The sequence below is a fragment of the Cygnus olor genome, chromosome 1 (genome assembly GCF_009769625.2).
Source record: "Cygnus olor isolate bCygOlo1 chromosome 1, bCygOlo1.pri.v2, whole genome shotgun sequence".
Taxonomy (NCBI): domain Eukaryota; kingdom Metazoa; phylum Chordata; class Aves; order Anseriformes; family Anatidae; genus Cygnus; species Cygnus olor.
Genome location: NC_049169.1, coordinates 6561958 through 6589434, shown reverse-complemented (window position 1 = coordinate 6589434; position 27477 = coordinate 6561958). Strand labels below are relative to the sequence as shown.

At 47.2% G+C, this 27477-nt stretch overlaps 1 protein-coding gene and 1 long non-coding RNA gene across 9 annotated transcripts; both read right to left on the bottom strand.

The window, feature by feature from the left end:
• Positions 1-60: 60 nt before the first annotated feature.
• Positions 61-26475, bottom strand: PROSER2 (proline and serine rich 2). Of its 8 annotated transcripts, none has more exons than XM_040547178.1 (5): positions 26139-26475; positions 15958-16174; positions 15304-15370; positions 4606-4861; positions 61-3773 (listed from the first exon to the last, which is right to left on the bottom strand). In XM_040547178.1, exons 3-5 carry the CDS (start codon positions 15364-15366, stop codon positions 2794-2796), a joined length of 1299 nt encoding a protein of 432 aa, XP_040403112.1. In that variant the 5' UTR covers positions 15367-15370; positions 15958-16174; positions 26139-26475; the 3' UTR covers positions 61-2793. The 8 variants fall into 8 exon arrangements, with proteins under 8 accessions (XP_040403112.1, XP_040403133.1, XP_040403075.1 ...); XM_040547199.1 differs by having other exon boundaries at positions 4609-4861; XM_040547141.1 differs by lacking the exon at positions 15304-15370.
• On the bottom strand, positions 6588-10849 carry LOC121064947. The gene is made up of 2 exons (XR_005816824.1): positions 8141-10849; positions 6588-7286 (listed from the first exon to the last, which is right to left on the bottom strand). It is a non-coding gene; the product is annotated as an uncharacterized LOC121064947 (long non-coding RNA).
• Positions 26476-27477: the final 1002 nt, after the last annotated feature.

Here is a 27477-nt window from a genome sequence, read left to right as displayed (position 1 = left end):
CAGGAGGGATGCGCGGTACTGGGTGACAAAGAACGACATTCCACTTCCCATCAGCCATCGTCTCTTTGGTTTTATCCCAGTTTAATAGAAGACTGATCAGCTTTGTGCAGGACAGTTACTTCTAACAGAGGACAAGAAAGTCACAGCAACACAGACACACGGAACGAGAGCCACGAACCAGAGCGAGGTTTAGGTACAGACTGGTAGCAGCTAGACGCTTAACGTCAAGTAGTACATGGCTTTACTTACAGCTTTAGGCACAGTGAAGAACTCACCAACAGGACAGTTGCCAGTACGAAGGGCTACGATAAATACCTCGTCCGAGTCCTCCCTGGGCAGGAATTGGGTTAATTTAAGAAGCTCAAAGTCTCCCTTCCCAGCAGCTGAGAACAGTGCCCTACACGAAGGGTGAAAGACCGTGACCCAGCTAATTCAGCGTACTGCAACGTCATGCTTTGGATATTACACTGCTTTATTATTATTATTTATTAGGGTTACATTAGAGAGTTAGCAAACGGGGCTGAATTTCAGTGAAACAATGTGTCGGGTGTCCCCCCTCCTTGCTTAGCGCGGACGCTCAGCTGTAAACAACTCAGGTGAAGAGCTGGCAAGAAGCGAGTCGCTGTGAAGATCGCTCTGTGCACATCACATTTCTGACGTAAGATTTTTCTTTACCAGGCTTTAGAAGCACAGAGGCCATGAAACATTTACATTTCCTTAGCAAGTTAAGTCAATAAATCATGATGCGTTGGCACCACGTCACCCACGCGCGGGGCTCCACGGCAGGTGCTGCGCTGTATTTATGTGCTTCGGTTTCTTTCTGATTTAGAGCTACAGACTCAAAATAAGGATGTGATTGATGTACTTTGGGCATACAAGCAGCCTTTTTTGTTCCGGGAGCGCTTCTCACACTCGATTATGCACGCTTAAGGGCTCTGCCAGACCAAGGACCGGCCGCATTTTTAATTACTGGTTGCTTGTGTGTAGTGTGCCTATCGCAGGGAGGAACGTGATCGCTTACCCAGGAAAAAGGCTGAAAAAGAATAACTCCGTAACAGAACAAGCCGGATACCATAACACAATTAAAAATTTAAAGCAGCAAGCAGATAATTTAAAAACAAAAACAAACAAAAAAATACCCTTTAACTTATGAGGCAGGTTAATAGCTATGAAAAGATTTTTTTCCTTCACGACGGCTTCATTTACAAGTACAGCTCAGCAAGTTTGAAATACTTTATCACAAGGAATACAAACTTGTTTATCACAGTTACGTCAGAGCTCCTCTCTGAAGGGTGGGGCAGTTTCTATTATTGCCACTCCCCTCCTCCCCACCAAGGTTTATTACTCAGCTCCTTAGGGAAACGAGGGGGTTGCTCGAGGCTTTAGAAAGTGCAGAGAATAAAGGAGATTTTCTCTTTAGAAAAAAAAAGTCTGAGAACTCTTAAATGTGCAGGGGTAACAATGAGGAAGTTGGAGGGGCTGGGTTTTGGCATTTTGTTCTAAGATGGCTGTTCTTGATGGTGGCAGGTGTACAAAAAGGGAGGGAGCTTTACAGCAGAAGAGCAGCTTTGCCATACACACACAAAAAAAAAAAAAAACAGACCAAGACACACATTTGGGGATTGTCATTAAAAGCGCGTCTGTTGAATAAAGGCAAATACACCACCAGGGAGCCTTCGGGAAGGACGCGCCCTTACATACTGCTCTCTCCTGCCACTCCACTTCACCTGCGAGACTTTTGGCTGTAGCTTCTGTTCGGACTTAGCAGGGCAGGATCAAAGAAGGCTCTGAGCAGAGGATGACGAGCTCTGTCGAAGCAGGAGATCAAAGGAGCTTTTAGAAGTAACAGAACTTGGACCTGGTCAGTGCAGCACAGCGATTGTTCGAGGAGTAACAGCTTCTTCAGGGGAACACTACGGTAAGAGGCAAGGCTTTTGAGTAAGGTTCTCCCATTTGGTACAAAGCGGACTTGTTCCTATGGCTTCTGTGCTTCACCCCCCCCCCGGTACAGAACAGCTGGGTTTCAGATTGTCAGGACACTCTTTGGCTGTCAGCGCAGAGACCGGCGTGCCGCGCACACCCTCGAGGCCCCTCCGGGGCCTCTCACTGGACGTGGAGCTTCCTAGGGCACGGCCACGGAGCAGGCGGCTCCGTAAGGGGCAGAACGACGCAGCCACAACGCCAGGCTCGGGTCATTCTGCTGAGGAGAAGGTCAGAACCAAAACCGCGCTCTGTGCAGGCTGAAGTCGAGCGGGCACGGAGCAAGGAAGCAGCAGCCTTCACCGGGGGGGAGGGAATAAAGCAAAGCCGGATAATACAGACAACAAAACGACACAGAAGTGCGTCACCCGGGCCAGAAACTTCAGTTCCGACCCATCTCGAGCTCCCCTGGACAGACAGACACGTGTGCAAAACAGAGCTCTCGGTTTTGGCTTCAGAAAAAGAGCGAAAGGAAGCTCCTCCGTACAACAACGCTGCGCCGGGCACTTCCCTAACGCGGTGCCCCCTGCTGTAGGCCAGCACTACTTAAATACTTTTCTCAGTCGCAAGGAGTAACAGACGAGCATCTCTGCAGGACGGCGGGCTGAAACCCCCCCCGTACCCGGCGTTACGTGCTGCCAGTCTTTGAGCTAAACGCCAGCAGTCATTCCAGTCCCAGTACCTCCTGAGCTTGCCCGAAGCTGAGAACTTCCCTTTCTTCTTCCAATCCGTCTGATCCCAATCCTGTTGGGCTTGCTCTAGCGCAAAGCCAAGCTCGGATTCCCCTCCGATGCCACACCACTCCCCTCCCTGTTACGCAGTCTCTTTCAGCAGTCCCAGTTTGCGGAGTGCCTCCCTCCTAGCTTCTTCTGTTGAGCCACGTCCAGAGAACTTGACCGTGATCCCTTGCGAGCGAAATCCCGAGGGCCTGGGCAGCGAACCCGACCTCCTTCTCATATCCAGGCTGAGGTTAGGTTGTTTGTAATCATTAAAGCCCTTTGCTGCGTTCTGCTGAGCGACCTTGTTAGCAGCAAGAGCTCCCTCTGGTTTGATTGTTACAGTTTTGCCCGTAGGAAGGAAAGGGCTGGGCTCGCTTTTTAAGACCTCGTGGATGTTTTGATACCCATTGGGAACGGCGTCTGCCTGCTTGGGCTGCGCATCCAGACGCTGAGCACTCGGGGCGTGATCCACTTGGTCCTGAGCTGGCTTTCCCTTAACGAGACCGAGTTTTGTCAGGGCCTCATAGCGTGCTTGCTCGGAGGAGAGATCCCTTAAGGAAGAGCTCCTGTTGCGCGACAAGAAGTCGTTTTTCTGCAGCTTCTCCTCCAGCTCGGCTGCCAGAAGGGCTCCGCCGTTGATGTTGGCCAGCACCTGAGCCCTCCGCTCCTGTACGTTAACGGCTGCTTTGGAGATGGTCTCGTTGAATTCCTTGCCGCTGACGTTCGTTATGTTGATGTTGCTGGGAAATCGGTGCAGTTTGGGGGCGGGTGCAGGAGGGTGCTTTGGGAAATAATCACCGTTGGCTACAGGGGTCTTCTTCCTGTCCAAGCTCCCTTCCTTGAGGGCGCCGGGGAAGCGCACCCTGCTCTCCATTTGCTGCTCGGACATCTTCTGGGCCATGATGAGCGGGGTGGGGATCGAGCGAAGCAATTTTGGATGCTGCACGGCAGGAGGGGGCGGAGGAGGAAGAGGAGGAGTCTCACAGGGCAGTGGCTGCGATTCCGAGGGATGCGAGGGAAGGTCGGCAGGTGCAGCTGGCTTAGGGCTCTCCGCTCGCCAGGTAGCATCCAACACTAAGAAGAAAAACCAACAATAACCTCATTAGGTCTTTGCACGGAGCAGAACACAAGGCTTTCTCTCACCTACGATTAGCAAGCATCAGTATTACCCTCCCCAAAACTTTCTAGCCCAAACTCAGCCCACTTTTGCCCATAACTAACAACAAGCAATGACATCTTGAGGGCGTGCTCTAGTTCAAAGCACCACATTTACCAGACATTGACTAGTAGCCCCCTTTCTGCCATTCATTCACGAACTGTATGTTGGCTTTACCATGTTTAAAGGCTTCTTCTCTAAGTTTTACACATTCTTGTTTTTGATTACAACAGACAGGAGAGGACGTGTCACATCACAACGTATGTACTAGCGATAAATCTGTTCTCCGGAAGCAGGGAGAGCAAACTATGGGGTGAAGAAATAATTCTGCACACTGTCTTATCACAAACTTTTGTTAGAAGCATGTGCCTCGGTCCCTCAAAGTGACACTATAACCAACTTGCTATCTTAAAATTCTCAGAGAGCCTCAAGAGGTCTCAGAGAACCAGAACGTGAACACACTGCTGTGCACCAGTCTGCCTTGCCGTGATGACTCTGTTATATTCAGTTCTGGTACAATTTACAGTAAGGAACTGAAACAGCAGTCCAACAACTTAATCATGAGGAAAAAAAAAACCTTTAGGAACAGCAATTTCAGCAACCCCTCAATTCCACGTCAAGTTACGATCATGATCCTCACGGCTCCTGATGTGCAACAGATTGATCTTGGGGTAGCAAGGCAGGCACAGAATTTCTTTTTAGCTGTCATGGCTGAGTCAAAAGGAAAACCGCGCTTTCAAGAAATACTACTACCTGGTTCTGCATCTTTGCTAGGAGGGCCTTCGTGGTCGCTGCTCTCGGGCGTCGACTGCACTAAGTCTATGATATCCTCGGTCTCCGAATGGCTGGACACGTTCTCTTCCGTTGACCTTGAAGACTGACAGTGGATGCCACTGTCGTGTAGGACTGCTTCCTCCAAGTCGTCTTCTAAGGCATCTATAGTTTCCTCGAAGAACATGAGAACATCCTGCTCTTCGTGGGTTAAGTACTTCATACTCTCATCATCCTACGTGGGGGGAAAAAAGCCACAAAGATCAACGACCTAGGGATTAGTACGGAGAAGTACACCGACAGCAAACACAGCACCCTCTTTTTAAAGAGGGAAAGAAGCACGATGTAACCGGCAGCAGTCACATCAGAAGCATCTCCTTGCTGTTTCGTACCTTCCCAAAGAGGCATTCATTTACTACAAAACAATAAAAGCCAGGAGTTTACAGCGCATTAGTTTTGACTGAGACACAGCAACTGGTATGTCATCCTTAGAACTACTTAACTTTAATTCAGCAAGGTCCATTTGAATTGGAGTAAATCGCTAAAAAGATCATAAAAAAAAGATTAAAAAGCCAACAACAAAAGGCACCCTACAGCCCCGTGCCTGGACAAGTGCTGAGATAGTTTCTTCAAGCAGCACAGGAGGGACAGGGGGTATTCAAGACAGGCCAACAGGTAGCTTGGTTCCCTTTTTGCTTTAGACCACAAGGGGACTTTGTTGTCAAAAAGGCAGAGCTGGAACTGAAATACAGCTCCCTGAAATTTCCGCAACCCCCCTGAGCCTGAATTAGGTTAAAGGAATAATAAGGGGGGAAAAGGTTTCTGAAAATGTTACCTCTGAGTTACGGAAAGAAAAGAGTTAGAACACACACAAAGATGTGTTCCCTAGCAGTAAAAGGCCTTGGGCTATTTTCTCCGGCAGGAAATGCTCCTGTAGAGCACAGGAGTGATAAATAATCGCTGGGATCATCTAGTCTTCATTTTCTGTGAGTCACTGCTCTTGATTAACTCGATTAGCACAACATCACTGTGAGAGCCTAGGCAGCAACGTGCAAACTCTTTTCCCTCCACCTCCACCCTGGGAAACACTCACTTTTCCAGAAGCTCGGAGATGACAAAGAACGATTAGGAAAGGCACTACATTAAGACAATGGATCCAGGAAGGACGTTTCCCAAGAGAGCTATGTAAGTTCTGGAATGTAATTAAGCATTGTCGAGAAGTGAGGTTTTCCCTTTTCTGGATTCAATTTCTCCCCTACCGCGGACCTCCGCAGAATAGCAATGCCTACGGATTAAGAACTCTGAAGCACTGCCTCGTACCAAGTGGCAATTAGTGCCTAAGCACTTAGAAACACTGCAGACAAGAAAAATCAGCGCTTTAGGGCTCTTAGTTGCCTTCCCCTTTGTGGTCAGGGGAACGTTTCATTCATTTATCTACAGGTAAAATACAGAAGAGAATCACGCAGCCTCTCAGCTCTCCCACTCCTCAGGACAGGCTTGCTGATTTGGGGCTGCGGTTATGTGGATGCTGCAGACTTCAGCCACAGCCGGCAGTTCCCTGTTAAGACAGAAGACGGAAATCTCCCAGGGAAATACAAAGTTGGTTCAACAGCTCATGGTGCAGCTTCATTTCTAGAGATCACATTCCTTGTCTTCAGGGTGAAGGCGGTTTGGTGGCTGGGAGACGAATACAGAGGTGGGGATACTTTTGTTTTAAATCTTGCCACCCAAAATACGCTGTCAGAATATGTAACTTAGTCCAGCTTCCAGCAAGGCTGCTCCAAAAGCCCGGAGTTGGATGCCATTTGCACTTGTCTGTTTAAAGCACTGACTTCAAAGGCTGACGCACTGCACGGCTCGCACCCACCGCACGGCAGAGCTCAGCTTTCAAAGTCTGAGAAAAATTTTACAGCTGCGCTTGAAAAGCGAGAGACAGACAAGCCTTCTTTTTTTCCCATTAATGGATGTTGCAATCTCCTTCCTTCCCCACCCAAATACTCATTCGGCTGCTATGTCTAGTAAGGGAGAGAATGACAGGAAAAGAGCTGTTGTGAGGTAGGTCCTCGCTCCGGCTGAACAGGACTCCAAGCAGCTTTTGTTGTGGGTGAGCTCACGGCAAGGACCAGACTTCCGCAGGCAGAGAAAGGGGTTTTTGTTTAAGGGCTTCGTGGTGGCAGCAGACCCAGCGAGCAGCCCTGCAGTAACTGCACCACGCTCTTCGTTGAAAAGAGCTGCTCCCACGTGAGCTTTGCTCATTTGGCTGAGCAGAATGGTACGTGAATTGAAGCAGAGGCTTCCAGAAGACTTCCAGAAGCTCTGTGTTACGGGACTGAACGCTTCTCCATGCCTGGTCGGATTTCTGTGGTCAGAGCTCTGCCAAGGTTACCACCCCTCGCTGCTCCTGCTGAAGTGAGCAGCTTCCTTTTTTCCACGGAGGATCTGAGATGAGTGAACACCCCTTCATAAATACACCTGGGGTGAACGGCACAGCAGGGTCTGAGAGGACAACCTCAGCTCAGTTAGCTCTTCGGTCTCCTTCCTCGTTTCCTTTCCAGATGAGCAACGTCACATCTCAAAGACGTGCTCTAGGGGACCCTGCCGGGCAGGGGTTGGACTAGGTGACCTCCACAGGTCCCTTCCCACCTCTCCGTTCTGTGATTCTTTGTGAAAGCAAAAAAAAAAAAAAAAAAAAAAAAAAAAAAAAAGGACAGCAGCTCTAGAGAGCGGGCAGCATTACAGCAGCTCACTGTGCTGGGATGCAAAGCACCCAGCCTGGCTAGGAGCTCCCTCGGGAAGGCAAGTTTTGGTTTGTGAGGCAGGGCAGCAATCCCACAAACAGGCACGGTGGAGATAAACCTGCAAATACTCAGGTTGGTCCAACCGAAGGGGCTCAGCTGTAAAGCAGCGTTATTCACCCACTGCTCTGAGAAGAGCGGTGTGTTATAAAGCTCCCACTCGTACTGCTTGTAGCAGAGCTCCCAGAAAGGTGTGAGGAATCTTGTTGTGGTTAAGCGGTGCCAGTTACAGCTAAGGTTACCAAGCCTATTTCAAATACTTGAAATATGTGGAAAATGAACTAATCAGAGCAGTTCCTATTCGTACTGGGATGGTGTTCCAGCATCATTTCTCTTTGAAGAGTCTGGGTTTTTAGCAGTCCAAGTGGAATCTCTTCAGTTACTCAAGCTACTCCCTTCTTTCCACCAACTCTCCTCGACACACAAATACACCTCCCAAACCAAGCCTCGCACACGCACAACACTACCCACCTTAAAAGCCACTGACAAAAGACAGCCTCTATTTGACACCTCAAAATTGTGCCTGAGCTGGGATTAAAAGGGCTGCTTGACCAGAAGAATTTTAGGATGCAAACAGCTGCAGTAACTAAGTATGCTCAGCTGGCATTAATATTTTAGAGTCCTGTGCAGCCAAATTTTTCCTCCTCATGCCAAACAAGAAAGGCTGTGAAGGAGAATGGCTTTTTTCTCTTGTTTCATAAAAAAGATCACTTTCATACCTGCCCGTTAAAGCCACTGAATATCAAGGGGCCACAGAAAGCTTCACAACACCGATTCAGCTGCTCCTACCAAGTGCATGCAGTACAACTTGCTGTCTCTGCCGCGCTGAGTTTTGTTTAGTAAGAGGCAGTTCAGCCCCGATGCTCCGTTGGGGGAGGAAGAGTCAGGAGATCCTGAAGCAGCCTGATGGTCACACTCAATTAATCTGAAGTCCAACCATCACTGAGCCCAGGATCCTATCACTGGCACAGCTTTAACAGAAAACAGAGGGGAAAATCCCAAGACATCTGCAATGGTTAAATTGTTAATTATTCTGGGAACTGCTAGGGAACCGAGCAGCATTACCCATGTCGAAGAACTACGTTTAAACCAGAAAAATACCACAAAGGTGGATTCAAGTGACTTATCTGTCACTTCACAGTGCCACAGAATGAATGGGCACAGCTCCATGGGAGGGGGAGAAGTGACTGGGTGCTTCTCAGACAATGTGAAGGGAGAGGGGAGCAAACTATTGTCATGTGCAGGAAGAGACCCGTGTAGCACCACTTGAGCCCCAGCCTGCTACTAACACGGCAGAGAGGTCAACTAGTAAAAAGAAATGGGGGAAATAAGACAGCGCTGCGTGTAGGAGCAGCGTCAGAACAGGTACAAAAGCTTCAGTGCAGAAGAAAAAGGAAATTACTTCTGGTGTATTTATAGAAACGGGAAGCAGGAGTTGTGCAGCTCCACTGTTTAAGCTGGAAGCGAGTGAGTTACAGATAAGAACAAGAACTGCCATTCAGGATCAGACCAAAAAGTCCATTTAGCTCGGTAGCCTGCCCAGAGCCACCCCTGTTGATGCCCAGGACAGGGGAACAAGGTGAGGAAAACAGCACTGGGGTGCGCTGGATGGAGTGATCTTTTTCCTCCCTACATCCTCGCAGTTTTCAGCAATACGCAGCTCGAGGAGTTCCCAGTTGCACCCACACCTACGTGCTTAACAGACCATGATAAGCCTTTCTAGCCCAAATTCATCGTATTGTTTAAGCTTGTTTAAACGAGCGACATTCACAGCATTCTGGGGCAGTGAGTTCCACACTTTAATTGGGTGCTGTGTCAAAAAGCACTTCCTTTACAAGCCGCCAGCTGCTTATTTTGATCGTACCATTCCATTTGGTGAAGGACTGTAATACTGAACGTTGTTTTCTGCAGTTCGTTAACGTAATTGTACCCGTGCGCCGCGATGGTTAGCAAGGCGTGTAATCAGCAGGTTGTAGGTGGGGAAACAAACCATCCAGAAGTGTTACAGAAATAAAACAGATGAACTAAAATCGTGAACTAGTGCTCGGTTAAAGGTTGGACTAGATGATCTGAGAGGTCTTTTCCGAGCTGACTGATTCTGTGATTACTGACTATGTTAGACCTAATCCACTTTTAGAAAAGCAATGACATATCTACTTCAACTTTGAAGATCGATCTCTGGTTATCAAACATAGGTTGATCAGCTTATAATTTCCTCTTCCCTTTAATTTGTTTTAGAAAACCATTGAGAAAGTTTGGAGGAACTTTCAGGCTAAAGCCACTAACTGTTTTTACAGCAACCAAATCATTTCACACCAATCTAATTTCTCCTGAGAGGGCTACTGACTTGGCCAAGGGATATAGGCACCAGATGTGATACACACCGATTCGAAGTGCCAGGAAAGCACAGCAATAGATGAATAAAGAATCCTAGATGAATGAGGAAACCTAGATCGAATTAGTGGAAGGTGCCTCTGTAACTGGGGTCGGGGAGAGAATTATGTTTGAGAAGTAGCATGATGTCTTGTTTCGTTATGCAGTTCGGGATACAAGTCCTGAACAAGCTCCTCTACACCTCTGGTATCTGATAGTTCACTACCAGAACGCAATTAGCTCGGTATCTGTTGATAGGAGATGTAGCTGCAAGAACCAGGCAGGACAGAAGAAGACCTTCGTGAGCCATAGAAATGTGCTAGGAGGCCCCAGGATGAATTTTGACTGGGGAAAAAAAAAAGCCACAATTACAGAGTGATGTACAAGCGGTGATATATAACAGAAGGACCTGCAGGTCAGTCTGAGGGCTGTAAAGAGGAAGTGGAAAAAAAAAAAAAAAAAGAGTGCTGCTCAGGTATGTAAGTGTCATCCTGGGCTATAACAACCAGGGTGATGAAATAACTGCACATCCTCACTCGGAACACGGAGTTCAGATCCACTCGCTGAACTTTCAAAAGGATGCAGCCAAGCTGGACCGGGTCCAGAACAAAGCCAGGAGTGACGAAAGTTTCGCTGCACAGGAAGCTTGGAAGAATGGAGCGTGCTAGGTTTTAAAACACTGAAGAGTGGGAGGCAGGCAGACACAGCCCCGTATGTATGCCAATATGTAAGAAGTTGGCCACATCACATCATTACAACAAATCTTTTCTATATCCGCTGAACGCAAGACGTGGAAATTCTCACATATCAGAAACTTTAATTCAAGTAAACGTTGAATGAGAAAGTAATAGAGTACAAGAAAAACTGCTCTGGAAGTCCAGGAATGCCCATCAGTGAGGGTTAAAGAGCAGATCTACCCACCTGCTAGAGTAATCATCAGCTAGGTTCTGCTTTAGTCTGGAGCAGAGGAGGCTCAGGGGAGACCTTACTGCTCTCTGCAACTGCCTGAAAGGAAGCTGCGGGGAGCTGGGGGTCGGCCTCTTCTCACAGATAACCAGTGATAGGACCAGAGGGAATGGCCTCAAGTTGTGCCAGGGGAGGTTCAGGTTGGAAATGAGGAGACATTTCTTCTCAGAAAGCAGTCAGGCATTGGGACGGGTTGCCCAGGGAGGTGGTGGAGTCACCGTCCCTGGGGGTGTTCAAGGAAAGGTTGGACGTGGTGCTTGGGGACATGCTTTAGTGGTGACACTGGTGGTAGGGGGATGGTTGGACCAGGTGATCTTGGAGGGCTTTTCCAACCCTAATGATTCGGTGTTTTGAAGCAGAAAGATGCAGTTTATAGATCATGAAAGTAACAGGCACTGTGTGCGCTCCAGGAGAGGCATTCTCCCCAGCACATTTTACAGCAAGGCCACTCTTTACCCTCCTTCTATACCCAGTCTGAAGCAAGCAGTTCTCAAGCTCCTCTTCCTCTCCAGCTGCTCACCCTACTGGTAAGAACAATGAGTCTTTTTTTCCCTCCCCAAGGCCTACCGCTTCCAAGTCACGCTAATATCAACCTAAAGCAGACGAAGCTTAGCACAGCTCTCCATGCCCCACAAGGAACAGCTGCCACCCACCCAAATGCAGCCAGGGGGGTTGGGGAAACACAGTCTACCTTTTACCGGGATCTCCTAAAGGCACACTGGAATCCCAGGATCTCTTCAGAGAGGCTGGGGCACTTCTAAAACCAAGTCTGCCGAGTCTGTTCCATTTGACTGATCTGTACTGATCCAAAAAGGGTAAGGTCACAGCAAATATTTTTTAGGCTCTACGAGACATAACTACAAACTGACCAGGTCAGCCCCAAGTTAAGTGACTGCAGCGTGTAGAACCAGATACTGACGCAACTCCTGTCACTCACAAGATACTTGCTCTTCTTATCCACACGACCAGTGTTCAGAGCGTCACCTGCGCTATACGAGGCATCTGTGGTGACAAACGATCTTCGATGATTGGGTATTAAATCTTTGTGGAGCCACAGAGGAAGCTTGTTCAAAGAAATAACAAAGAGTAAGGTATATTTAAGAATCATGACCACCTGCCGATTTGAGCCGCTTGATGAGCGACCAGAAGAAAGAGTCACTTGATTGAGTTCTGGAGGTCACCACTGCCCCAAAAAAGCAGCGATTAACTGTGGCATTCCCCAGGGATCTGTCTGAAACAAAGGGGAAAATTAAAAAAAAAAAGCAGAGCAAGGTCCATTGAGAGTAACAGGGAACCCACTAGCCCTCAAGCCTAGCACTCAACAAGACATGTTGGGATACAACAGGTACTGAAGTCACATCCACACATCCAAGACACCCATAGAGTTTGTTACTAGTGCAGTTCCAGGTCAGCAGAGGCCACCTAAGGAACACCCAACACCTCCTGGTATGATCTTAGCAGGTGATACCATTGTCCCAGCATGTAACTCACACCTAGAAACTAAAGCACTTGCTCATGGCTGAGAACAGACACAGCACAACTGCAGGAATGAAGCAGTGAAACAGGGTTGTCTTTAAGAAGTCAGCCTGCACTCATCTGATCTAAGAGAAGGGGAATTATTTCAAAAAAAAGCTAAGACCTAGTATTATCTCCAGAGTAAACAGTTGCAGCAGTTTAAGGACGTATTTCATTGCAAGTCAATTCTTACACCACCTATTCAAGAATGGCTTTTGGGATTTAAAATTGCCGAGCAGAACAGAATGTGCTTGTTCACCCTCCCTCTTGGGTAGGGTAACTGATCCCCCGCATCGAGGAGGTACACCTGTCTCATCCCTTTGCTAAGGATATGCTTTTTATACCACCCTCATTACAAAGAGGCCCAAATATACCTGCAGATTCAGGTCCTCATAACTTTTATGGCTATAAGATGCAGAGAAGCTGGTGGTAGTAAACAGGTTTAGGTGATGGTGGGACATGGAAATATCAAGGCAAACATTCCACCCATCTAAACGGAGTCTCTTGTACTTGTCTTCAGCTGTTGTGATAAATCTGACAGCATAAATCCAGACCTGAACGTCTGATTTATACAGAAAATCCTACTGCAATCAAGACAGAACAGACACCAACACCTTGTTCTCCCACTCAAAAACGTGTCTTTAAGGACTGCAATTGTCAAAGATTAACTCAGTGCACCGCTGTGTAGATAAGAGGGTGAGAAATGTGTCGAAATTAAACTCATCAGCCAACAGCTGACTTCAGAGTCACGCTGACTTTGTTTCAAGCACATTTTGGCACCTGGAAATTCGTGTCCATCTCCTAGCCGTCCCTAAAGCGGTAACTGGTTCCACGAGAAGCAACGCCAGCGCAGACACACAGGGTGCAACGACAGCCGACAGTCGGCCAAACCAGCTCAAAGCTGTCAGCATGGGCTAAAGCCGGCCCAGGTGGCTGTCCGCATTATCACATCCCCAGGTTTGTTTGAATTCCACAGAGGCAATACAAAGGTTATGTTTAGTGACTAATGTGGTTTGACACTGGGAAGCTTAAGAGCCTCTTTTTCGTAATCAAGTACGAAGAAACCTGTACAACCCTGTCGTAAAAACAGGGCTACGCTTTTTTTGCGAGGCCATCAGAAGAATTCAAAGTCAACCCCGAACTTCTGTGTTGTGTCCCCAGTTGAACAGATCCAGGAAAGAGATAAATGAAGTGTCAAGTAAGTCTGTTGCTGCTTCTGTTTCAGAGCTAAGAATGTCCGGTGTGCCTGGAAGTCTGACCCTCCCTTCCTCTCTTGAGATTGGTCCACTAAGAAATTATTTATCTTCAAAGTTCACTATCCTCTCCTTCCCATTAGCCCCCAGAAGTTCCGCACCTTCTGAACCTTTAGAGCAAAGCTACAGGAAGAAGGAGGTAACGTTGGAGCATTTTCCCAACAACTCGTTTTTCCGCTTATGAATCCCCTGATCTACTTAGTGGAGTGTAAAAATCTTGCTTTTAATACACAGTTACACAAGAATACAGAAAAAGTATTCTGATGAATACTACTCTTTATCCTGAGGATTTCTAAAGCCTGTTTCAGCGATGAAAATGCACAAGGTACAAGACAGCAGACTACTGTTTTCTTACATCAGAAAGATCTGAGGAGCACTGAAGAGCCCAGTCTTAGTTCCAGGGTTACAAGTGGCAGAATTCTGTTGCTGTTAGTTCACAGACCCCCTCTCAAACTCAGAAACAGGGATTATGCCTTTACCGAGAGCAGAATGTCAGGAGGAATATCTCTACTTTTACTGAAACGTGGGCAATGAACTGTTCTCTACATCCAAGGAAACCTAAGAAAGGGCTGTTCCTCTTCCCCTCCCCTTCAAGTGAAGGGGAATACCCATGCCCCAATCTGTCCTTCCACACACACCAGTCAGCAGCCTTATTTATCGGCCACGCCTCCCGCTCACTGCTAGAAGAACTTCTACCACTGCCATAGAAGAGTATCTGTGGCACCAGAATTAAACTATCAATCTATGCTTCACTTTCTTCATGCACAAGCTCATACCAAGTAAAGGACTAGAGGCTTTAGGAACTTCTTCAGCTGATGTACGAGTCTGATGGGAATTGCCTCAGCCCGCGGTCAGATTGTACTCCGTCTATAACTGACTCCAGTACAGACTGAAGGGATTCTAATTCCAGCTGATGCATCATCATATGGGTTATCACATGGTAAGATCGAGTTAGATTAAGGTAATCTATGTCATTTCCTGACACAGCACACTCAGGATGAGGCTGTACAAACACACCGATTTATATATAGCCTCGTTATTCAATACTGATTTTCTCAAACGACCAGTCTTGTGCCTGCTGCCACAGCCAAGAACAAAACCCATGGAAACATGACTGGCTACTAGTTGACACACTGGGAAAAAAATGCAGTCAAACTATTGCATAAAATTAACTTGTAATTCGTTATTAAAGCACAACTCCTACCGTAATTCTCTAAGATCCAATCAGTTTCCATAGAATAAGCAACATACTCTTAATATCCCAGCCCAAATGGCATACATGGCTCTTGCCTCACCTCCCTTGCCCTGATGCTTCCCATTTTTTTTCTAGAGCAGATCAGAAACAGTTAAGGGACTAAATGTAGCACTATTTGTTGTGCCTTTGTCCTGGCAATACAAGCTGAAGGACAAAGCAGAATACTAACTAAGCTGTGGTATTTTTGTTAGAAACAACCAAGAACGAACACCTTTAGAGTTACCTCCAGTTGCCAACAAGCTCATGAAGGAGCACGAAACAGAGCATTTCTGAGTTATACAGAAAAACGCAGGTACCGACTTGCCAACTTAGTCTTTCACAACAAGCTACTTCCCTAAAAGGAAGCTGGCAGGGAGGGCAGAGGGGAAGATATGGAAAGCTTAATCTCATGTTTAATGCGAGACCGAAATTTCGGTTCCCGTTCAGGGAAAGCACGTTTAGCAGAGTGCTCTCTCCTCAATTAAAAGCGGACGCTTTCCAAACGGCTGTGATAATGAAGAAAACGCACAGGGAACCATACCTGCTTTCGAGGCTTCGCATGGCACGGTACAAACCATCCTGCTGAGTTCACTGCCTGAATCATCCTGCTAATTGGAAAAATGCAGAACTGCATCCTACTCCCTCAATTACTCACGCGCTATTTAAATGGCCGCACACTCATATTCGCTAATGCGAAGAGAGCTTTGTTTGTGGTGAGCTCTTTGTTACTCACCTAATTATACGAAGGAATAAACTGAGAGCTTCGTTCAGTAGTGTCAACAAACACCTTGAGCAAGAAACAGCATATTGAACCCAGCACCATCCCCAGGCTCCTTTACCCTTGCTTTAAGTCATTCCTGGAGCTACACATCGAACCGTGCACCACATGCAGGCAGTGGAACCAAGTTATCCAGTGCAATGCACATCCTAAATGCTGTGCCCAGTCCCCTGGAAGGGATGGCCAGGCGAAGGCACTCTGCAGGCTCTCTGAGACAATCAGACCAGAATAACGAGCTGTTGTACCAGACCAGAACACTTCTAGCCTTCCAGCTCGTTAACAACCAAGACCACAACCAGCCATTTAGTGCTGGAACTCGCAAAGATCAATGCTTAAAAAAAAACTAAAGTCTTGTGATGTGAACAAAGCTACTCGTGGGATTTGTATCACTAAGCAGAAGACTCATTAAGCGCTTACCATAGCAAGATTTTTGCACCTCGCTTGGTTGCCACGGTTCTCCACGCTGCCACCCCTCTCCATGCTCCCAACCACGTGCTTTGGAGAGATTTCAGATGTCGCTTCAGGAAAATCTGAGAGGAGATTTCTAGGCATCACACCCTCCTGGACTTAGTGATCCCAACGCAGCGTAGGATGCCATCAGCACGTTACGTAGGGTTGCTAGCTGTGTTCATTTCTGAAAACAGAGAACAGTGTGTTGCATTTAAACCTGTTCTTAAAATAAAAGGAGGAGAATAAGTAGTAAGAAGATCCTACACGAGCTAAAATAAGGCTCATCTTTAATGCTCTGAAACACAACTACCACCTATGGTCATCTTTTTTTTAAAAAAAAAAGATAAACCAGTAATAAAATCGCAGAGGTTGAGACCAACAGACCCAGTTCCAACACCATCTTTCATAAGCTTTTAAACAATAATTTATCAGACAGTGTTTATTTATAAGAGAAACAGAATCCAGTTCATTTCCTAACGCAGTTGAAGTTAACTCACTTGTTACTCAAGCTGCTTTATGTTGACTACTTCTCTTTAAAGATCTATGAAGAGAACGTAGTGCCATTTTTACACCATCACATTACAAAGCAAAATTGCATTTTAAAGCTTACAGGGCTTTTACTTCACTCAGCCATGAAGAAACAGTGCTTGCACATTTGGAAGGTGCTTACTGGAACAGACACACACCAGCACCCACTGGAGCAAAAAGTCCCCTGCTCTTTAAACCATTCTAGAATCCTATTCCGTAATACCTCTCTGTTATATCATAGGATCCCAGAACGGTTTGGGCTGGAAGGGACCTCAAAGCCCCCCCAGTGCCACCCCCTGCCATGGGCAGGGACACCTCCCACCAGCCCAGGCTGCCCAAAGCCCCATCCAGCCTGGCCTTGGGCACTGCCAGGGATGGGGCAGCCACAGCTCCTCTGGGCAGCCTGGGCCAGGGCCTCACCGCCCTCTGAGGGAAGAATTTCCTCCTTATAGCTAATCTACATCCACCCTCTTTTAGTTTAAAACCATTCCCCCTTGTCCTATCGTTATCTGCCTGGGCAAAAAGTCACTCTCCATCTTTTTTTTTTTTATAAGCCCCCTTTAAGTATTAAAAAGCTGCAATGAGGTCTCCCCGGAGCCTTCTCTTCTCCAGGCTGAACACCCCCAGCTCCCTCAGCCTGGCTCCACAGCAGAGGGGCTCCAGCCTCTGATCGTCCTCGTGGCCTCCTCTGGACCTGTTAACATCCTTCTTGTGCTGGGCCCCAGAGCTGAATGCAGGCTCCAGGTGGGGCCTCACAAGGCAGAGCAGAGGGGCACAATCCCCTCCCTGCCCTGCTGCCCACTCCCCTGTTGATGCAGCCCAGGACCCAGTTGCCCTTCTGGGCTGCAAACACACACTGCTGGCTCTTGTCGAGCTTTTTGCCCACCAGAACCCCCAGGTCCTTCTCTGCAGGGCTGCTCTCAAGGAGTTCTTCACGCATTCACGTCTGGGATTGCCCCAACCCAAGCACAGCACCTCACACTTGGGCTTGTTGAACCTCACTAGGTTCACGTGGGCCCACTTTCCTAGCTTTGTCTCCCAAAAGCACTCCAGCAGAACTTCTTCCTTCATTTTTGAAAGTACCACAAAGACAGAAGTCATCTTTTTGCACTGATAGCACAAGCAAGGGGCAGGAAGGAAAGACAAACCAAGGTCATCATTCTCCAGTACATTAAAACCAACCTTCACAAAAGAAACCGCATCGTGCTGAGGATCAAGGCACCTTGCTCTTCACCAGCCCATCTTTCCAGCCACCCAGCAGGTGGCTAGGAATTAGCAGCGATGCATCCCTCAAAACAGCCGGTGTCGAGGTACCACGTCACACGCTGCCACTTGGGAACCAGACACCGTTTCAGTTGCGTGATATCAGGGTAACGAGATGGTCCTGCTTCCCAAGTGCTTCTCCCTTTGTTGTGGCTCGCGAGGTGACAGGAGAAGCAAAGCCCAGTCCGCATTTCCAATTCAATTGGGTTGCTTCTCCTGCCTCCCTACCCCTGCCAGCCCCGAGCTGAGAAACCAGAGCCTGCCGGTACGCCGATTAGCATCTCGTGGCGGTGAGATAACATCTGCCGATACCGAGCAACAATTCCATCCCGCTGATCGTTTTCTTTCAGGAGAGAGCTATGACATTACCAGAGGTACGGCCGAGCGCTCCCTCCCCTGTTCCTCAGCACCGAGGAGTGTCCCGTGGGAAGGCGCCCACACCATGTCCCTAGGCTGCAGCCCCGCGAGTCTTGGAAGTACAGGCAGGGTAAGCAGAGCCCTGCGCTGCCATAACTCGAGTGGCTGGTAACTGTCAGCCCTGACGTTCAAAAAGAGGGTGAGATTTAACCTTGGTTTCACCTAAACGTTCTTCCTTTCCCCTTTGTTAATACCGTTAACATAAACGGTCACAGTGCATCCTCAAGGTCGTGGTCCTCTGGTGATACCGCAGAAGCACGCTCTCGGTCCTGGGTTTTGGAATCACACGAGGCAGGTGCACACGGGAGCCCTGCAGCAGCTGCTGCGCCTCCGGCTGCCACGTGCCAAGAAGTTACGCTGCAGAAAGCTAAACCTGAAAAGAACAGCCTGAGACTAAAACATACCCTGCAACAGAGGCTCCACCTCCAACACAAACCCCGCAGCCTACAGAGGAAAAATAGACAATTTTTAGAAGGCGCTTCACCCCTCTGAACCTCACAGCATCTCCTGCTGCCATGAGGCGGGCATTGCTCCTCACCAGCGCAAGCTTTTATCTCGGTGTCCCTGTATAAGCTGGACATGCCACATCTGGTCCATCCCTCGGTGAGGCATTACAGACGACTCCTAAATTTCTAGAGTTACACTCAAAACTCTTTGTAGCCTAGTCTATAAAAAGCTTACCAGGAGAGGTCAGAGCTCACTGCCTCAGGCTACTGTAGACAGCATAACTGAGACTGAAATTTAAAAACTAATGTAATTAATATATTAATCCAAGTTACTGAGAAACCAACTAGGCAGCCAAAACTTTGTGGAAAGAAAGTATTTAGGAGCACTGTTCTGCTTCCTCCAACGGCAAGACCTTAGCAAAAACAGGTCCAAGCTTTGCAGCAGGCTGTGTCCAGCACAACAGAAGTAGCCAGACTCAGTAGAGAAATAAATGTCAAAGCCACAAGCTGTAAATACTCCTGTTATTCATCTTGGAGTTCAGGCTCTGAGGTTTCACAAAGCTCCTGAACAATGAATAAAGGCAGCGAGTGCAACTGGTTAAGAGAGCCTCCCCCACAAGATCAAGCAGCAAGCATTACAGGGTTGGCTCTGCCGCTGTGTTGCAAGTCTTCGGAGGTTTCACTCCTTTCAGAAAGTCTCTTGCACTGCTCCCGAGCTGTGAGCCTGCAGAACAGGGGTGATGGAGAAAAAACAAGAGCCAAAACCACGAAGCAAAAGGAAAAAACACTTCCTTCTTCAGTCGTTCACATCATCTTTAACACATCAGAGGTCATTAAGATCATAAGCTGCTCACAAACATTATTCCTTCTCCCCTTTATGGCTGTGTGCTTTAAGGGAGAAGCTACTCCTACGTGTTTGCACAACGCCTCGTGCAGCTACAGCCGCGTACTGCTGCACACACACACGTGTTTTACAGGCAAATTCCCTTCCTAACCACAGCTGACACAGGAGACTCTGCACCCTTTTTATGCCCCCTCCTAGGTGAAAAACTATGGATTCAAGATGGATAGAGGCAAGAGTCTAATGAACCTCGAGGGGACCCCATAGCTTGTTTCAGTAGGATTGCCAAGGTAACCAGCAAGGGTTCAAAAAAATAAAAAAATACAGTAGCCATCGTCAGAGCAAGTGAGAAGAGCAGGGCGACAGGCAGCTGTTCCTCCTGACCTTCAGGAACACAGCGAAAGGAAAGTAGCTCACAAGAGGATTTGTTTCGTACTCTATCCAACATACTAGTTTCTTATTGCTTTGGTTTTGAGGTGTACCCCTGTGCTCCTATAGATTAAAAATCAAATCATCAGACTGTGATACAAGAGTACAGAAACGTGACAGGAGCAGTACTGCTTGGGGAGAAAACCCCAAATATTAAAACAAAAGGCATCTTAGGGCAGCTGAGATTCTGTCAGTGGAAACGATCGGTTACACTAGCACTAGCTTTCACAAGAAATTTAAAAGAACACACTTCACATATCACGCATGTTTTGCAGAGGGTAGAAGGAAAAAAAAAAAGAAATATATTCAAATTAACATTGAATTTTACCTCCAAAGATTTAATTTTGCTTTGACAGAGGTACATGGTTCAGAGAGACTGCACGAAGCTGCCAAAGATGAAGTGCCATCTGTCCTTTTTTAATATATATATATATATATGTGTGTATATATATATATTTTTTTAAGTTTTACTGATTGAGATTACTTCTGATTGAAGTTCTGTTCTAGTATTTAGAAGGAACTGTTTCTGTAGTAGGGGATTGAAAAAAATGTTTGTTAATAATCCTGTTTGAAGACTAGCTTAATAAGCTAAAGATCAGTTCCACAAAAATGGAAGACACCAAGAGGCCAAAAGTCAACAGCTGTAGCAGCCAGGAGCTGAAAGCCAGCAAGCAGACAGCAGCATCCTATTTCCTGCACCACACATTCACGGTAAGGAGAGCCAACAATCTTAGGAAGTTATCACACGTTTCTAAAAGGACACAACATCAGTCTTTTCCTCCCTTCACTATACGTACAATTTCTAGAACGCGCTTCATGAGAACAGTTTCTAAAGCCAGATTCCTAAGCCTAGACTCAGCACCACACACGCTTTGCTGGGTTTGAGCAGCTATTTCACAGGGAAGCAAGTGAAACACAACTGGCCAGTGAACTTCAAGGTTTGTTTCATCCCCCAGCTGTACACAGACGTATGAACACAGACGTATGAACACAGACGCTTACAATGTGTACAATGTGCAATGTCATCTTCTACTAAGTGGCACTGCTTGAGCTGAAAGCTATGGATCTAAAAAAACATCTGAAAGTACTCTGAGGTCATTCAGAGAGCCACTGTGGGATAGGTTTTATAAAAAATGGTGGTACAGGGGCAGACCAGAGACCCTGTACCACAATTAGCCTCTGACAACAGCCACCAGATGCTGAGGGAAGAGCATATAAAACAAGGCAAACAGTAGGAACTCAGCCAGTCTCCTGCATGTTGTGGTCAGGGCCTTCCAAAACCAGAGCAGGTATCTAACAACCTGATTAGGTTTTCCCTCTATTAAGTGCTCCTGCTACATACCTTTGAGCCAGCTGTGCAAGATCAGAGCTAAACAAAACAGACTGGCCCACGACACGTCTTCATTGTGCCGCTGTTGTTACAGACTGCTCAAAATTGGCTGATCTGCTACGGTGGATATATTTCCTCCTTATGAACAGAGTCCTCCTTCACTACCTGAAATACAGAGCAAATTCTGGAGCTTTAGAGGTTATTTATTTCTTACTTCTGTGATATTCAGTACATTTTAACCTTTCTGAGTGGAGGAAGACTAAGCGACAGTACTGCCAACAAAGGACAAACATCCCAGGCCAGCTGGCTCACTAGGAGCACGCAGGACGGCCTGAGGCATCGCTTAGCCCTTTGTGCTGGCACAGAAAAGCCCTAGGATCAGGCAGTAGATGTAAAAGCCCTTCTCATAGAAGGAGCCAACAAAACTGAAGTAACAACCAACAAGGCTAGCGTTCAGGAGCCAAGGTCAACTGAAACTGGCCAACACAGCTAAACTCAGATTTCTTCTCCGGATCAGAAGCACAGATGCTTACGATGCACGCTCCTTAACTGCGCACACAAAATCCTGGCTGTCCAAACCCGAGTTACAGCAGCTTCACATCCAGCAACATTTCCTGCCCTTGTTTAGAGAGGGTATGTCATCATAGCACAGCTGGCCAAACAGAAAAGCTGACCCTTAAACAGGGCAGTACGGCTCTCTAAACAAGAGGCAGAGAAAAAGTGCTCTGAAAGACACTTACTTGGATCTCAATCCTGATGATGATTTTCAGAGCAGGTGGAGAATAAATTTGAATGTCCTTCACAAACTGGGAACTCGGGGTGCTCTCATGGTAGCGCAGCAGCCTGAGACACGTGCAACTCCCCCCCCCAAATAATTTCAGTGCTAACAGGCACGTGACACTCCCAGAACTGAAGGGACTTCAAGGCAAGTAACCCAAATATTTCGTTTTAAGCTTCCTGCATTTCTACAGCGCACTCTAACAAACTTACAAACTTTCCTCCACAGCTTCGAGAGCTACAAAATCTGTTAGTTGTAGAACTGAAAACAAAGATTCCCTCAGTCCTCTGAACCTGGAAGCTGGAGCCTCAAGAAACACACTGAACGGCATTCATACAACTTGCACTAGAATTTGCGAGAGCTGCCAGCAGTGAAATAATTAATCCTGTGTACGTAGGTTTTGAAAGAACTAGATGGGCAAGGCACCAATTCAGAGAACTGAAATCCAGCTATTTCATCGCAGACTTAAATGGTTCACCAAAGCAGATCTCAAACTGGATGTAGAAGCCCACTTAAAATGATCACAGACCAACATTTTCATCGGCTCCTGAGCGATAATTCAATTATTACGCTGTTTCTGAGCACAACAGGATTTGGAAATTTTAATGCATGAGGTCACACCTTTGGCCATGTTAATCCAACCCTCAAGTTAGCAGAAGGAGAGGGTTCAATAGTGTCCTTCATTCTTACCTGGTCCTTCTCGATATTCAAGAACAGCCTTTCTAGTGGGTAGGTTTCGTGTTTGTTTGGTTTTTGAAATAATATCCTTCAGAAATTTTCTTACCTGCTGAAGACAGCTAAGCCAAAGTGAGACAAGAAACCTTTTGAAAAAGCCTAGACCATCACCATCTCATCATTCTCTCTCCACTGTCTGGGACGTGCCACTTCTTTTAAGACAGAGAGCAGAACACCACTACGAGATTTGACAATGCTATGCATATTTGTTCAGCCTGAAGACAGAATTTATCTGGGAGGAGACTGTAAAGCAGATTCCTCTCCATCTTTGCCTCATCCCTTGCAAGTAAACTTTGTTCCCAGCACATGACATCAACAGCAGCTCCAGCTGAATCCTGTTGCCTAAAGGTAAGGCAGCCACTGGCACAGGTTTGGATATAACACTGCAGGTTAAGCTACCGGAGAAAGATCCCTGAGGTGCTCTCAATCCCTCCCCCCCAACTAAAAATAAAACTCTGGTCAGTGACAGGTAGTTACTTTTCTTTAGATTAACATCTTACAGGAGGATAAGGCTCTCACTGGCAGCCTATGGTTGAGATTTGATGATCACTATCTGCTTAGTGGGAGAACTGCATACGATACCCATGGCTATGTAGGGCAATATTATCTGGGGCTTTAAGCACATCGAGGTGATGGCTGAGGTCTCCTCTGACTTCAAATGTTCTCATGCAAATTTCTGCAAAGAAAGCATCCGATTCTTTTAAAGTTACTTGCTTTTTTAGTCTCCCCTCTTAAAATCAGGGTGGTGCTATCCATGACAGCCAACACTTTGGAAACATTAAATCTACATAAACAATTTTGGGCACAGACTCCTCTGTAATTAGTCAACTTCTCCCTTGTTACATAATGGAGCCCTAACCCCAGCGATGTTACACCTGTAACGACTGCTACAGTCATAGCAATGGTGAACCAAATCCTGTTTTACAGAGCACTTGGGAGGACAAGATAATTTTCAGCCCCAGTGCTTCTGTGTCACGTCGCACGCTGGGATTTCAAGTTCCTTTCCTGTATCTGCCTGTGACTGCTGCGATGGCATCGGGAAGAGGGCAGAAGACATCTGAAGCACAAAGCAGAGATGTTTACTTTAAAATGGAGCTAATTTGGTGCACATTTCATTCCTCTGTGAGTACATAAAGGTCTGCCTGCCCAAGGCAAATTGAGCTGAAAAGAGCAGAGGCAAACCAGAGCAGTAAATTCTTACCCTGTACGTCCATTGGTACAGGAATAATCAATACATACCTAACTGAGAGGGAGATCTTTAAGCAGCTAGCGACACTGGAAATTAAAATTCCTTGCTTTTATTTTTTAATTAAGGAAGGGGAGGGAAGTGGTAACAGTATTTGACACAGCCTGTCTGGCTGGCTTTGAAAGCCACATTCGTATCATCATTTATTTTCACGCTCCAGTATTTTAGAAGGTCAGCCAGCTTGTGACTTGTCAACTGCTAAGGAGTGAAGTCGCTGCAGTTACTACATCCAACCAACAAGCCCCTCCACTGATGTTCTGGGTTAATATTTCTCTCAGAGGCATGCATATAAACAAGGAAAAGCAACTATGACCGACAGGAGAAGAGTTTTACTGTTCACAAAGTAAAGAGATGTAACACAGCATCTCCCTTGTTCCTTTTCTGTTTCAGACACTATTAGCACTTTATGATAAAACTTTGTTTTATTTATTATTTATAAGTAGTCTAAGCAAACCCTCGGTGAGAAAAACACCTCTGAAAAAAATCTATTCCACTTCTGAGAAATAATTAGTATCTCCATTTCTCTGAGATATGAGTGATCAATGTTTTTCTTTAGTGCTTAAACTCCAGCTTTTCCCTTATACAGAGATATTCATTGCAAAGGAAGGAAAAAAAACACAATCATTGTTCTGTATTATGGTAGCTGTACAATAAAGTACATCTGCAATGCTGCATTAGTCAAAGGACCCACGGAAGAGTCTTAAAATAACACCTTTTTATTAGCCTAAACCAGAAATTGCAAAAGCTTTTAAGACATGCTTTAGGGTTTGGAAAGAAGGTCTTCCTTCTGTTCCCTTCAGAAAAGGAAGGGCACAAGAAAACAATTGTTACATTTATAGTACTTCATTATTTATAGTTTAAAATCCCTGCAACTAAGAGAAAAGTAGACAGCCTCCCTCCAAATTTCTTGCCTATTTCATCTGCATACTTCTTACAGCAGGCATCATCTCCTGCTACACCCACGTACAGAACCAAGCACAACACAGCTCCGTTTTCAGCTGCCATCCTAAACCCAAAACTATCCAGGAAACATGTCCTTAAGAGCCTCGATTACTGAAAATCCAGAATCCAGAGTGTTTTAAGGGCTGTGGTTTCTTGCACACACCGAACCTCGCCTGAACTACCTGAGATCACAATCTGATGAAGCAGCAGCCATCTCACACTTACCATCGCCAGATGGAACAGGCACCTGACAGAAGGCAGGCAAAATATTTGGAGCTAGGATCTGCTACTGTTTAAGCCAACAGTTTTTTCCCCCCCAAGCGTAAAATTAAATTGTGGAGAGTCAGGAAGCAACAAAGAAGAAAAAAGCAGCTCTTTACCATTACCCTTAGTCAGTCACACCACACATCCAAAGCCAAATAATACAGTGGTATGAGACCTTTTATAAACTCTTCCCCCATCCTTTTTTTTTTTTTTCCCCAGAAGTTGCCTGTTATTACATGCAGTAGCAAGTTGTTTTTAACCAGAAGGGGATGGGGAAGAAAAATCTAAAGACGACAGAAAAATAACCCTTAACACAGCTCAGCTAAGCCTCACATCAGGTAGCAAAGAGGTCTGCAAGAAGTTTTTCCTTCTCTCCTTCAGGCACAAAACTGCGTGGAGTCCAGAAACACCTCTCCTGGGCTCTGAAGCCTCTTTCCTTGGCTGCTAACGTTACACATGCTGCAAATACGAGAGCAGAGCCGCGTTTGGCAGCTTTCAGAGCATCACACAAACCTGCCTGGAGGAACTTTAGGGGCCAAAACCCCAAGGGAGCAGCCGCCGTCCCAAGTGCTGCTTTCGGAACCGCAACAGCTGACGTGAGAAGGGAAATATCCCATTAGTGAGTAACAAGACCCACGCCGGATCGCTCCCACCGAGGGCTGAGGGCTGACAGGAATGAGGGGAGCCCCAGGGCTTCTCCCCGAGGGGGTCGCTGAGGAAAGGGGAGCGGGGACAGCGGAAGCTGAACCGGGCTCGCCACCCTCAGGGGAGAATCCCCCGGGAAGCCCACTGCAGGCGCTTCCCGAGCCCCATAGCTCCACACAGCGCTGGAAATCCGCCTCGGTAGCCGGTAAAAAGCCCGTAGAAAGCCGGTCCCAACGGGCAGAGCCGGGAAGGGGAGATTCCCTCAGGGGGAGCCCCGCGCTCACCTGCTGCGGGCAGAAGTCCGCGCCCCTCCTGGCTAGGGCGGCGAGGGGACCAAGCGGGGTGCGGGAAGGACACCAGACGAAGGGCAGCCGGTTCCCGGAGTAACCTCAAATCTAAAGCGAGCTCTGGTGAGGAGCCGACCCCGCTCTCATGCGCACTGCGCCCGGCCAACACCCACGGCGGGCGGTTAAAGCGCCGGGCGGGCAGGGGCGGCTTGTCCCGGGTGGGGAGCGGCGCTCCAGCACAGCTCCGCCTCGCCCGGGCGGGACGGCTGTGGCGGTAGAAACGCAGCCGCCTTTGTCCTGAGCCCGCTGGGCAGGGCATAGAGCCGATACTCCTCCCTCCCACACGGCCAAGTGCGGCAGGCCGCAGTGAAATGGGGTCTGGGAGCGAAAAGGGCGGAGAGGGAGGTGAGGGGGGAGCGGTGTGGGGCTGCCATGAGCGCCCGCTGTGGGGTGAGGGCAAGGGGGGCTTACTTCTGCTGAAAATCCTGAGGTAAATTCCTGCCCAGACCGAGCGTCCGGGACTGGGAAAGATATCTTATGTTCTCTGGAGGGTTCTGGCGGTCTCCAACTACTTTTCACTCAGTACCCGCGGTTGTGGGGGGAATGGGGAAGGAGTTCAGTTCGCGGTGGCTTCGTGTCTGTGGGGCTGTCTCTCCACTGAATTACTGAGGAACGTTAAGGGTAAAAGAGGTGAAAACAGTCAAAAGTTACTGGCCTGACCCCGTGCCTCCTCATCTGGCTGCATACTCCTTTCCTGAGCCTCTGTCCTGAATGAGGGGAGGGTTTTGTGTGCCATGTTACACGGTGCCACCCATAACAGCTCAATAACACATACTATCTGTACTCTTATTACTAATATATCATCACGCTGGCAGGAATTTATTTATAGAAGGTAGTCATTGTGCAAGGCCACGACAGCCATCAGATTAACAATTTGATTCACATTCCACACCATTGTAAAAAATTCAAGCCACTATCAGGAAGGGACTTTGAACAGCTCTTGCAGAAATCATTATTTCTTGCTCATGCTGTGGTGGCAGAATTATTTCTAGAGCAGAAAGTCCTTTGAAGTATGTAAGAAGGAGATGTTTCAAAAAGAGGTGACCCTAACCAAAATAACTGGTGTGACAGAACTGGAAAGGGGGAGCTGTATGATTTAGGGCAGTGCGGATTGGGAAATAGTGACACCATGGCCAGTCTGCAGCTCTGTATTGAGTGTCCTCCAGGGCCACAGGAGCTGTGTCTGGGAGAACAGCAGGTGGTTGGGATCCCAAAAAGAGATTTACCTTACATAATTTTGGTTATTTTGAAGTTGGCATCTCTAATCTAAACTGTC

Coding starts and splice junctions, on each gene's coding strand:
- PROSER2 (XM_040547141.1), bottom strand. CDS start 16,092: ATGCCTAGAAATCTCCTCTCAGATTTTCCTGAAGCGACATCTGAAATC. Junction 4,862..15,957: donor GGTGCAAAAATCTTGCTATG/GTAAGCGCTTAA, acceptor CCCCCCACGTAG/GATGATGAGAGTATGAAGTA. Junction 3,774..4,605: donor CAAAGATGCAGAACCAGGTA/GTAGTATTTCTT, acceptor TTTTCTTCTTAG/TGTTGGATGCTACCTGGCGA.